This window comes from Scomber japonicus, chromosome 2 (genome assembly GCF_027409825.1).
Source record: "Scomber japonicus isolate fScoJap1 chromosome 2, fScoJap1.pri, whole genome shotgun sequence".
NCBI lineage: Eukaryota > Metazoa > Chordata > Actinopteri > Scombriformes > Scombridae > Scomber > Scomber japonicus.
Window position 1 is genome coordinate 22,124,649 of NC_070579.1, and position 13,558 is coordinate 22,138,206.

At 39.9% G+C, this 13,558-nt stretch overlaps 1 protein-coding gene across 1 annotated transcript; it reads right to left on the reverse strand.

The window, feature by feature from the left end:
* Positions 1-306: 306 nt before the first annotated feature.
* Positions 307-9,342, reverse strand: LOC128365934 (stromal interaction molecule 2-like). Its single transcript, XM_053326561.1, has 11 exons — positions 9,217-9,342; positions 6,825-6,936; positions 6,526-6,637; positions 6,260-6,375; positions 5,053-5,230; positions 4,776-4,953; positions 4,477-4,638; positions 3,228-3,328; positions 2,887-3,140; positions 1,951-2,143; positions 307-1,780 (listed from the first exon to the last, which is right to left on the reverse strand). Exons 1-11 carry the CDS (start codon positions 9,337-9,339, stop codon positions 307-309), a joined length of 3,003 nt encoding a protein of 1,000 aa, XP_053182536.1. The 5' UTR covers positions 9,340-9,342.
* Positions 9,343-13,558: the final 4,216 nt, after the last annotated feature.

Here is a 13,558-nt window from a genome sequence, read left to right on the forward strand (position 1 = left end):
TTTTTTACAGACAACATTTGACATCATACACGTATCACAATTCTGCCAGTGCTTTTTGACGTCTCAGAGAATGGAAACATCAATCTGTTATTTGCTTCTCTTACTCTCCTTTCATATTGATACTTTGGAAACCACTGGCCCTAGAAATGTCTAGCCTTAAGTAGGGTTATGCTTCCTAAAACTTACTGCCTTTTCATTACCAAGTGCTTGAAATTATGTTCTAAAGCTACCCTTTCGGTTCAAAAAGTATTCTAGTGAAAATGTCAATAAAAAAGGGAAACAAATCTAACAAAAATCAACTGATGGTCAGAGTTTCTGAAGACCACTTTGAAGCTTTTCTGAGGTTGGCTCATTTTTCTTTTTAAAAAGATTTTTTAGCTTTAGGGTTTTTTTGCTTTTTTCTTTTTCCTTGTTCTTCTCCTCTTTAATCTCATGGGGTGATGCAGGAGATGGGACAGCAGCTCTTGGTGGTGGCAATGGTGGCTCCACCTCTTTTAGCACCTTGCTCTGTTGCAGGTTGGGGGTTGGGGCAGAGAGGCTGGTTGTGGATGCAGCCAAGGAAGTGCAGGACTTCTCCAGGATTCCATCGTACACAAGCTGGCTGAATGGGCCAATGGCGAAAAGGTCTGATGATGACTTCCATGGCACCTGGGAGGGTGTTGTAAGATCTGGTTGTCCGATTCGTCCTGTAGATGAGCCTGATCCAGATGCTCCCAACTCCTCCCTCATTATTGATTTGTCAGGTATTTCCATGTGTACATCAACTCTATCACGAGATATCTTTCCAGTGGGCATGTCTATCGAACTGTCAGTGTTATCTCTTGGTAATCTTGGTAGTCTCCTTCTGAGAGAGCCCAGAGACATCTCAAATTCATCTCTGAGAGTCCTCCTACTTGTTGATGGTTCTGAGCCAAACTCTTGCTTTTCTTTGGAGGACATGGTGTCCACATGTGCTTCAAATTGCTCTTTGGGTAGCATCTTCATGGAAGCAGCATCTGTACAATATTCCAGCTCATCTCTAGATATCTTTCTTGATGGTGTTCTAGCAATCTCAGCTGTTTTGTCCATTGCCCTCATGGAGGAATCAATCTGATATTCCCCTTTATTCCATGGATGCTTTCGAGAAGCTGAGTCTAGGGAAACTCCCATTGAATCTCTTGTAATTCTTCTGGATACTGAGTCAAATGGGCGCTCAAGCTCATCTCGTATCATTTTTCTTGAGGCACTGTCCATTGAAGTGCCCATCACATCTCTTGGTATCTTACCAGGTGCAACATTTGATGCTTCTAATTCATCCCAAATAATCTTTCTCACATCCAGTGGTAAATCACTTCTTTCTGTGTATATATTCCATGAAGCAGTGTCCATCATATCCCCTACCGTATCTCTTTCTACTTTCTTAGCTGTAAATTCTGCATCTAACTCACTGGCAAGCCCCATTCTAACATCCATGGGAACTTCGCTCCTGTCTCGCGATCTCTTCTTTGATGTAGCCTCAATCAAACACTCTTCCATCTTCAAAGAAGGGATTTCTGAAGAAGTATCTAACAGTTTGTCTTTTGACATCTTTCTGCAGGAAGCATCTAGAGAAGCATGTAACTCTCCTACAGAAACTTTGCGAACTGGAGATTCAATACCAGCATCTACTTCTTCTGCAAGCAGTTCAGTTTCATCATGGTAGAGCTTTCTAGAGGAGGTGTCAACGGCAGGACAAGGGTACATTTTGCTTAGAGGAGATGAGCTGATATATTCTGCATCTGAGTACATCTCTAGGGAGTCTCTATTAGTGAGAGAAAGGAAAGGAAGAATAAAGGATGGAGGAAGGGATAAGGAAGTAAAGAATCAAAGAATGAATAAAGACTGAAGATCAACAGAGGAATCATCGAAACAGTTTAGCAGTGTGTGAAAACAACAAATTGGCCTCTAAATGTTGTGAGCAGAGAGACGTACTGTTTATTTAGGCTTTTGAGCAAGAGCTCCTCATCCTCATCAAAGCAAGGGTAGGGAGCTCGGATTGGGATGATAAGGTCGGGGTCTGTAGAGATCATGGTGGCTGTTGGCTGATTGATGACACCAGAACGACGTGACCGACATATGGTGGAACCCCGAGGTCGAGGAGAGCGTTTCATTGGTGAAACTGGAGCTGGAGATAGATAAAAGATTAAACCAATCAGCAAAATCAATGATGTAGTAGTAGCAATAAATATGTACACCATGGTTTTCAATCTCAAAGGCCCAATCACACCACAAAGTAGTTAATCTGAGTATCCTCCTGAAATGTGTGGCTGTAGAAGTTTGGTGATGTAGGGACTACTTGCAGGGCTAGTTGATGAACTACTGTGTCTTGTAACCATCTATTAATATTCTACCTGGTCAGGAACATTCAAGCTTTTTTCTATTTTCTCTGTACTATGCTGTACTATGCTATATATATATATATATATATATATATATATATATATATATATATATATAGATAAAAACAGAATTATTGCAGCTGCTTCCAAATTGAGCAGTCATTGAATGGCTTAATTCAAAAAGTATGTGAAAAATATTCTATGGTCTTTATAGTCTAATGGGGATCCAAGCAAATAAAGTAAGAGCACTTTCACACCAACAGCAGTTGGTGTGCACTAAACAGTCCATTCGGACCAAAAGCTCTTAGTTTGGTTTGTTTTCGTTGGTGTGAAAGCATCAATCGCACTCGGGTGCGCACTAAATCAAGCGGACTGAGACCTCCAAAAAGAGGTGGTCTCGGTCTGCTTGACTCTGCTTGCAGGTGTGAACGCGGACCACACCATAGCCTGTATGCTACATGGTGCGGACCCAAATAATCGAACTAGTGGTGTGAAAGCGCACTAAGAACTCATCTTTTGGTCTACTTACCTGGCATCTGTGATAAGATTGGCGAAGCAGACTCTTCTAACAGATCCTCTAGAGATCCATGGACCGAGCTGCGACATGAAAAAGATGACTGAGGCACTCGGGGCAACCCCATGGCATGTGAGTCTGAGTAGAGCTGAGCTGTGAGGTTTGCAAGGCCAGGATTTCTGATTATGTTGAAGCCACAGATTCTCTCAATATGCTGCCAGCGATGGAGCCGCTCCCGTAGGCAGGCTGTTACATCACACAAGGCATTCCTTTGGGAAATACAAAAACCGTTGTGACATATACATATTTGCTGTGACAAACACAAACAAAACCTGCACAGTAGTATTGTGGCTCACTTTGCCTCCATGATCTTGTGGTCAACCTGGTCTAGAGAGGAGCTGTGGGCTACATGGAGAGTTCCAAACACAGAACTCCTCTTTTTCTTAATCTTCTCTGCCTGGAAAGTAAAGGTGCATGTTATGTACTGGTGGGACAAAAAAATATATAGATATTGCAACATACAGTGGTACCAAGTATCAATAAATTTTTCACACATACGACCTCTCAGAGTTGATTCAGCTACTTTCATTAGCAGAACACCCATACCACTCCCCCATCCCCCCTCCCAGTATGGAGGAACTGAACAGATTTTGATAGTCTGTTTGACGGCAATGTAAGGTGACAAAATTATGCGCTGTGAGCCACTACTGTCCGCACTGGAAACACAAAGTCTGCTGGATCCTCGACAGTCACAAGGAGCGCATTCATAGTCCTTTTTAAAATGTTCTGTATGGTACCTGTGTTGTAGCTGACTTAGCAGCTTTACAATAAGAGGCGCGTGTGTATGTAGGAGAATGTCAGTATGTAGTCGTAGCCCGATTGTTTATAATGTTCAAGCTACCGTCATCACTCTTCTCACTCACCCCCTGTATATCTTGTGAAGCTCTGAATATAGCACAGTTAGTAATTGGCAAGTTGTCTGAGGTGTTTACTGCCACAGAAAAGGAAGAAATCTTTGGGTTATTAGCATGATGTCGCATCTCTGTTCTCTCCTATTAGATTTGTTAATGCTACCACCGAAAACCAAGGCTCCAATTATCAGTGTTTTGATATACTTCTTTTCCGTCAAACTAATTGCCTTTTGATTGCAGCTTCCTCAAGAACTGCTCATCCAAACAGAGGGTGGGTGCTGCACTTCTGTAATAAACGCTAACCCGCCATCATGGTCCAGGATGGAGGTGTATACAGTGTCATGTCACTCACTTGTGCATTCCCTGCTCGGGATGTGGAGGAATGGCTGTCACTTCTTACTTAGCCAGTGTGAAATGAAAAGCATACATACATACAGATAGAGACTACTTCCTTGACAGTTAAATGTTGTTATTATGGGAAGAATATCGTGATAGTGTCATATCCTGAGTTCATCTGTGATTTCCAGCCCTACCTAGATAGGTATGCATGTAGTTTGGTCAAAATAAGAGAGATCTTCTATATTCATAACCCTATGTCCTTACATTTTTGGCAGTTATTTGTGTATGTGTCCAGTGTAGTCCCTTTAAATGTCACTACTGTTTATTTTCATGTGTCTCCATGTGAATACATTACCTCTTCCTTGGCAGAGGCAAGCTGTAGTTCTGCACCATGCTTTTTGACATTGTAGTACTGGACTTCCACCTCATGTGTCAACTGGAGCCACCGCTGGAGAACTTCTGAGAAATTCCAGCTAGCTTGCATGTCTTTTTCTGCCTGCTTCAGTGCTCCACGGACCTGAAGGGACGGTCAGTTTAGAGAAATGTGGAAAATACTTTGAGTGCTTTTAAATTACAGCACAGAAGATGACCCTTCTAGTGTGGTATTGTGAGGTTGTTTCCTCTGAGATGTATGATGGGTTTTAGTATGTCTACCTGCACCAGTTCTTCCTCTGCATATCGTAGGCGACTGAGCTCACTGACAGCTCCCTGCCTCAGCTCGTGCAGACGGTATGCCTCCTCCTGTGCCCCCATGATTTCATCCCTCATCTTCTCCTCCAGGTTCTGTTTCTCCTCCGCTGCATTACGTTTCTCTTCCTGGGCTTGCTCTAGTCTGAGTAAATGACATGGTGGTTTTAGTGCAATCAAACAAAATGAAGCCACATCATATAGTAGTTGAGAGGCAGACAAAGAAAAATAAATGAATACTTACTGTTCCTGTAGATCTATGAGGCTCTGTTCAGCCCTCTGCAGACTATCCAGATCTTTTATCATCTTGTTTATGTGGATCTTGCTGGTTTTGTTTTGGGATTGAGCAAACCAACAGCCCCCAACTCCCATCACCACTGATACAATTAGCAACAGGTCCTTCATGTAGTTGTGAGGAGGACCTATGGTCGAATGGAAAGTCATGATAATATGATTATAATTATATCATAAATGTATCATCAGGTAAGTGGAATTCAGCAATCATTAAAGGGGAATTTTGGTATTTTTAAACGTTGACCCACTTTACTTTCCCATCTTTTGTGTCTAAGTGACTAATGGGGAGAACAATTTTTGAAATTGGTCCAGCATTGAGTGAGAGCACTTTGGACTGCAGCCACTAAGCGGGCTGCAATGTAATCCTTTGGGCCAATAACATCCTGTCAATGTACTTCCAATGAAAGTGCTTGCTGTCCCCACTGACAGGCTCAAATTGTTATTGTAAGACATTGTGTCTGACAAAATTATGAAAAGGACCATACAGAGAAATAAAACATTTTTCTTTGCCTTTCACTTGATCTGGTCTGTTTGTTATTGTGTCTCACCAAGAAGTCTTGCTTGTGTGAAATTTCGTGAGAGCTGAGTTGATCTTGAAATCAACTGAATATTCAGTCATGACAGACTTGGAAAGAGGAGTGCTGGGAGGAGTTTGTCATGTTTAAGTACAGCAAGTGTAGCTTAGTATTATTTTAAAGATTTTCAATGTCGAGGCAAAATATTATCATTTGGTGGCTCTACACTGAACCAATGTCGAAATTTGTTGTTCCCAATTAGTCACTTAGACACAAAAATATGGGAAAATAGGGTCAAGATTGAAGTGAAGTAACATAGGAGTTGCCAAGTTGGCAACATAACATTTTTAATAGATAGTAAAGTGTGAATTAAGTTTTCAAATTTCTTAATTTCAGGGATTGATTGATCCAATAATATAATTTCTTAAAATGAAGGGTTGCAAAATCTTGCAGTTTACTGAAAGAAACAATGCAATGAACGCCAGTAGTTCTCCTTCAAATATCGTTAATCGTAAATCTGTGGAAACTGGGAGAGTTGGGATGTGTGCATACTAAAGAAGCAAGTAGGCAGATCAGGATTGGATAGTACTTTAAAGAGACATAAGAATATGGAGAAGGAAGACAGTGAGGAATTGTTCTTACGTGAAGGTGGCCCAAACAGCACTACGTCCAGAGCTTTGATGCTGAGTTTCTGTTTGTCCCTCTGGTCCTGAATTTTCAATTGGACACTCAGAAATGAAGGCTCATTGGCTGCAATCCTACAAACAGATTTGATTGGCAATAAAGATTAAATATGTTGATATGATCCCAAACAACAACTAACTTGTTTTTGCAGTGTCTTTGTTGAAAAACAGCACACAAGACAGTGAGGCTCGGTTGACTATAATAATGTCTTTGGATTTTCTCACCTGGGGAGTGTGTTTCCATTGACCTTAAAGTCTTTAAAGTTCTTCTCATACTGCGGCAACTCAACAAAGTCTTTCAGCCAGCGAAGCACCTCCTCTTGAGTCCAATTATGTACTGAGAAGTGAGACAATAGGGCAAAGTGAGTCAAAATAGAGCTTTACATCTTTGGAATAAAACTCACACGTATACACACACACACACACACACACACACACACACACACACACACACACACACACACACACACAGACACACACAAACACACACACACACACACACACACACACACACACACACATACCGTCAGATGATTTCCAACCCCTCCAGAGCTCCTCAACTGTAATGTGCTGGTCTTCTCTGTGCAGGTTGCTGTGTTTGTTGGTTTGATGCTGCTTCATGTCTTCAATGATGAACTGCAAAGACATAAATCAAAGCTGTCACACATAAATGTTCTTTGTATCATATTATTTTGTCACTGTATGTTTTCGCCTGCACTTTATTGTTATTGTTTTGGATTGGTCCTAGACCGCTCCTAAATATATTAATTATTTTATTTAACTTGCGTCAGACAGCAGCATGGGTGGTAGTAAGGAGTATTGTTGTATTAGAAATTGTATTCATTGATTTCAGTGTTTGACTCTGATACTGTTACCTACACATAATAACCGATTGGGACAATAATTGTAATTGACCCAATATCAGATTCCCTCATAAGCGGAGAGAAATCTAATTTGTTCCCCTAATATTTAGTGTAAAGCCAATTCCAAAACACACTTGATGTCTATCATTCACAGAACACTTCCTGTATCTGGTTTGTGTCATCAGAAGCAGTTAACAGAGTAGCTGCGAGTGCAGTGCCAAAGCTTTCGGTTCATTCTGTAGGTCATGAGGGCCACCATTGCTTCAGCCTCAAATGTTTTGAGCCTATTCCTGCATATTTCTGGTATTTTCAAGTAACAAAGAGGATATAAATGTGAAGGAGAGTTTATTAAATACCTGCAGTATCACACAGTAGCTGAATCGATAAGTGTGTCTCCAAACAGACTGTGCACATTAATGCATGTGGCACAGCAGCAGCAACTTTATCAGCACCGATTCGGTCAGGATCTGATGGAAATTAATCCTCTGTGTACTGCTACACATCTTCACAGGTCAGCTGTTACACACAGATTCCAGGTTTATAAGATGGAGTTGTTTGTAATAAAGCAGTCCTTATGGATGAATGCTGAGCTCCATCAGCCATGCCAGGACATTTTTATTTTAAGTAGCTCAAAGTCCAAGATAAGCCTACTGCCCTATGCCCACCCCCCACACCCCCCTCCAATGTCCAATGACTCCAGTGTCTGACTTTGAGACACACATATGTATGTATATACAGTATATATATAAAAAAAAAAATTTTTAAATACTTAAAAAAAAACTACAATCACTGCAACTGGCTTAAATGATAATTCAATTCTTGAGTCTTGAATTCTTCAGTCTATTTTGTGTCATCTGTTTGTTTCATTTCTTGAAAAAGATGTTCTTAATATGATTCTCCAGCTTAAATAAAGGTTAGATAAAAATAAAACAAAAATCGCATTGGCTGAGCTACCCTCACTTTCCAAAATACAGTGTGTTGCAGTGTGTTCTTGGATTTCAGTGAAGGAATAAGGAGAGTGTGACTTGAGAATGTATTTATTTAGAGTGGATGGAGAAGCATGAGTGTGTATTGCAGACTTCACTGATTCTACACGCATATGTCCCTGTGGTAAGTCTGTCTTGGAATGTGTCCTTGGCTGTAAACGAAGGCTTCATATGATGGCTGGAGGAGTCTTAGAGCTGTGTTCTGATGAGCCCAGGCCCCTCCCCTGAAGTCTCCATGGCAACCGCAACCCGAGCCCCTAGATACTTTATCCCTGAACTACATTCTGGAAGGCCTACGGCATTCTAGAATTCTAGGTTTACTATCAATGTCACATAGAGCAGAGACCTGCAGACTCCCAGAGCAAAAACGCATGTTAACCCTGGATATCATTAACTGTGAAATATTGAACTCAAACCACAAACGTGCAACATAATATCACTGAGCTACAACTGCACATGCGCATGAATGCACTTTTACATGCAGTAAACATTGTTTTGCACATATGTACTGGCCCAAATGCTTGGTTGGATGCACTTGTTTACATGACCAAAACTAATCTGAATAACAAGATTATAACTTTGCATAAACAAAACTATTTTACTCTTAATTAAAATGCTTGGAAGGTGTGATATAGAAATGAAAAAAAAGAAACAGACTGAGATGGTTGGATTTTTCTCCATTACAATTATCTTTAGTAGGTAAGAAATACATTCAGGCACTGAACACATACAAATCACTGTTGTGATGACTGTGTGCCTGTTTGAAATATCTGGCAATAACAGGCATAACAGAGTCTTGTCTTAAGAAGAGATATACTCTTGAAGTTTGACTATGAAGGTCATCAGTGTTACAGTACTCTGTTAGTGCAAACCAACTTTGTCACAGAGCCAAAAACAAAGTTATACCGTTGCTATCCTTGAAGTAGCATTTGACTTTACCACCAGCCAGGACACCTGTTTTTGTACTCTTGGTTTACCCTGTCTGTCTCTAGCATGCAAGAAAACACACACACACACACACAGGGTTCACAGCAGCCAGGAAAATGTCGAAACATGAGTTTTTGTACCTCCACACTCTCCTCCACCTCAATCCCTCCATCCTGATCATCGTCCATCATCTGGTGGATGCTACGCAGGGCTTCCAGGCTGTAGCGATCGGCCTCACTCATACATGGTGGAGACACCACCATGCAGGGATCTGCACAGGTGAGGAAAGCGACATTAGGTCAGTCATTATTTCAGGTAATCCAATTTTAATCCAACTCAACAAATTAGTTCACTAGATCTATAGATCAATCACTATCTTGTGTATATGTTCACTGCTCTGTTCTATACACTGTTCTAAACAGGATGGATGGTGTTTAAATACATCATCAATTTGTTGGAGCTGCAGTAATGGAGTATGCACATTTACGAGTTCATTCTTCTCTATGACTGTGCAGTGAAGTCTCATCTTTTTGTCTATCCAAAACATTGACATTTTAACAAAAAACAACAACATTGTGAGTCAATGGCCATAATTTATTTTAAAATACAAACAGATTTCAGGCCAGAAATCAAACTTAATCATACAGGGGGTCCCACTAGTATGGTGGTTAAGACTCACGCAATATAATGAGACACATATAATCTCAACACCCTCAGTTTGATTCTGGACAAGCACATTTTGTTATATGTAAACGTATCAATAAAGTTACAAAGTAAAAAAAAGTCAAAAATAATATTCCAAATAACAATAATAATATAACCACATAGCCTATATGTTTACAAACTGTACAAGTCAAATATGGACAATAAGACACTGCATAGTCTGTATAGTTCTTTATCTGACAAAACAATCCTTTGTCAGTGCTGATCAAGAATGAATTTTGAACTTCAATCAATTTGGTTGTTGTACAATGTTTGTAAAATAAATAATGCAATACATCCCATCCCACCATGTGACCTTTTTTTATGTAGTTTTAATGTTATTCATACAAGGTGCAACCGAACTAAGAGACTGCCAAGTTTTGACAAGTTTGTAGTTGTATAAGTACTAAAGTCAGGGACACACTAGCAGACTTTTACAGTTTGAACCAGCTGTGAATTGGCAATAGATATTATCAATTGTTTTACACTGCATTTTAGCTATCAATTAGCTCAAACTACAGAGTTCCATCAGTCATGATTAACTCCATTAAAATAAACATGTTTATTGTGATTGTAACAGCTTTGAGTGGTTTAAGCTATGAGTTGGATGCTCAATACGTAACTACAGCACACAACAAGACAATGGGCTCCATTCATTAATATGTCCATAGAAATGTTCTTACTTTGCGCACAAAATAAGTGTGCATGTAAAATTGGTTGTGTAAACTCTGTTGGCACAGTACAGTAGTGGAGAGAGCCTGGAGAGGTCTGTGATGGTAAAAATGTTAAACAGAGAAAAAACTGTGATGCAAACAATAGTTTTAGAAATATAAGCCAGAAAAGCCAGAGTTGGCTGGTAAAACACAGGCACAACAATTTGGAGCCAGACTTTAAATCCTATGTACAGCCCAGATAATTGTTGCACCACTATAATGCAGCATGTCTGTAAAAAATAAAAATCAGTAAATGTGTAGATCTATAGAATTGATCTAAATAAATGTCTACTGCAGCATCAGGTATACATCCTGTTTAATCTCTGTCCAATAATGTAGTGAAAGAAGAGCAGTCCTCCCTGTACCATTGCTGAACTGTCAGGGTGTGAGGAACACTCCGCAGGCTGCTGGTTAACCAGCAGAATTGGCTTGTATCACAGCCAAATCTGAAATTACTTGGTGTCACATTCCGATATATGTAAAATGGATGTTACAATATAACAGCTATAGCCATCTAAAAGTGGGAACAGGACAATTTTAATTTTATTTTTTAAATAATTGTGGTTGTTGTAATATACTATTTACATTGAATAAATAGCTATATCACTTTTAAGATTGTAGGATGTTTATGATTTGTGTATATGCATGGTCTAAGGCAGTTCTAAATTTGTTACAGAACATATTGATGAATCCTGGATTTGTGCTTAAAAAGTGTGTATGCACGGTTTAAACACATATTTGTCGGTTTGCACTGTTTGTGAATGAGGCCCAATATGTGCTGAAAGTACATGGTCACTTGGCAGTGCGTACTCTCTGGAAAATCCATCATCATGGTCAAATCAACTGTTATGATCAGCTACAGCTTTGAACTTGTTTTTATAGTAGTATAATATGCGGAGGCTAATACATGGGAGGATGGCAGACAGCTTTCTGTTATTCTGGTCTGTCAGTCCAATGAGTCAGGATCCATATTTGTCTCAGTGACTGTTGTGTTTTGTGCTCCGAGGAGCTGAGGGGTCTAGGGGTCAAAGGTCTGCTAGTTAAACCTGCTGTCAAAGCAAACCCCAGTAACTGTGGCCTCTCCCTGCCCACAACATGAGCAAGAATAAAGCTATGGGAGAAAGTGACTTCTGGGAATTAAGTGAATTGTTATTTACAGTAAGAGTTTGGATGTTAATCTCAGAATTCTGACATTTTTGCCTAAATATATCTCATATAAGTAGTATTGTTTTTTCTTCATGTAGAGCTAATCATCTTGCACCTTGCCTATGTTCAGTTAGGGCTGGCACAAAGGAGTATGTGAGTACAATAGGATCCAGTGATTATACTGTTGGATAAACATCAAGCCTGCTTGACGAATGTTTCTAAAGGATGCAGAAAGAACAACACAAACTGAACATAAAAGAATGCAATGACTTAAAATTATTCGGATTCATTTTAACTTTGTCTGTTGTTTGACACATCAGTTAATTCTGTGATGCGTTTGAGCTATTCTTACAATCATTTGATATGAATAGTTAAAATTCTTGACAATCCGCTGTTTCACTTGGAACATTCATGAAAAATTGAGACTCGTGAGATATGGCTTGCCTATGAATATGATTCATGTCCATCTGCACATTTTAACAACCAGACCGCAAATGTTCAAAGCACAGTCACTGATTGTCTGGTTATTGATTAAATGTGCATTTCTCAACAGGAAGAGGACATCTCAACTGGATGGGTTATCAAATATCAAATATCATAGGCCATCTGAACAGTGTGTTTATATATTACTGCGTCCCTGTAGGACCTCTACATATGAGCTGTGTTTAACCTTTTTACACAGGTGGGCTGAGTACAGGACTGGAGCCCAAAGTAGCTGGATTAACAGTCTGAGGTCACACTTGTGAAATAAAAGCCATCGACAAAGTCCAGCAAGATTTAGAAGCCTGATACGATGTTTACTTTCCCAAATTGTATATAAATATAAACTCACTCTATTTTTCATTATTATCAAAATAGAAGTAATTCTGCCAAGTAAAAGAAAATCTAAAACATTTGCCACAAGAAGAGATACAATATTTTCTTGTAATATAGGCCTACGGCTGAATTAATTTGAAAGAAAATCGATCACATGTGATTTAAATGGAAAGCAAATCTTAAAACAGACGTATGACAGGCTGTCAAAGTGCCAAGAAATGTGCAAAGAGATTGGTGCGTGATATGGCGCATTATTGGCGATGACAGGGCAGATTCGAAAAAGATGACTTTGTCAAGCTCAACTGAGGTCCATCTGGCCTGATAGGTTCAGTCTATATTTATGTTAGTCTCTTACATGCATCATTTAGCACATACCTGTTGGGTCAAACCCTGCGCTCCCAACTGGGAAGGTGTAACTCTGGAAGTCCCCGGTGCCTTGTGCGCCCATGAGGAGCGCTGCGGGGAAAACGAGCAACAACAGGGCCAGCATTTCAGTTACTATATAATATCGTCCAGAGTTGATACACTCCTCAAAACAGATGGAGAAAGAACCTATACGGCACCAGCCCCCGTTTAAGAGGCACCAAAGTCACTATGCGAAAAAAGTGTTAGGCGATCTGTTGCTATTACGGGTGCAGCCAGAAGAGATGTGATACTGACGATTCTATTGAGAAATCAGACAAGACGGATTACTGTGCAACTCAAAATGTATATTTGCGAATTTAAAGGTTTCAAAGCACTTCTAAAATCCTTATAGTAACGATTTGTCAACCACACACACACACACGAGAAGACTGTGCGTAAAAGTACTCCAAGAGGGGGTATTGGTATTCCAGGAGAATGACAGCTTCTGATTTTCGGAAGATAAAACCTGTCAGGATAACTGATCCAGTGACTGATCCATCGTGCATAAAATCCAAAGTTGTGACCATACGCAGAAAATATCTAAGAAAACACCATTTTCAGGTCAGATATTTTTGAATGGGAAGGCACTGATTATCCTGCTGAGAACGTTCCCCTGTTCCTCGTGTCCACTGTTTTTTTGTTGGCTCTTGGTCTCTTTATACGTCAGCTAATCATACTTGTCCGGCGCTCTGCTCACTCT

Coding starts and splice junctions, on each gene's coding strand:
- LOC128365934 (XM_053326561.1), bottom strand. CDS start 9,339: ATGGTGGTGTCTCCACCATGTATGAGTGAGGCCGATCGCTACAGCCTG. Junction 6,376..6,525: donor AATGGAAACACACTCCCCAG/GTGAGAAAATCC, acceptor ATCTGTTTGTAG/GATTGCAGCCAATGAGCCTT. Junction 4,954..5,052: donor CTCATAGATCTACAGGAACA/GTAAGTATTCAT, acceptor TCATTTACTCAG/ACTAGAGCAAGCCCAGGAAG.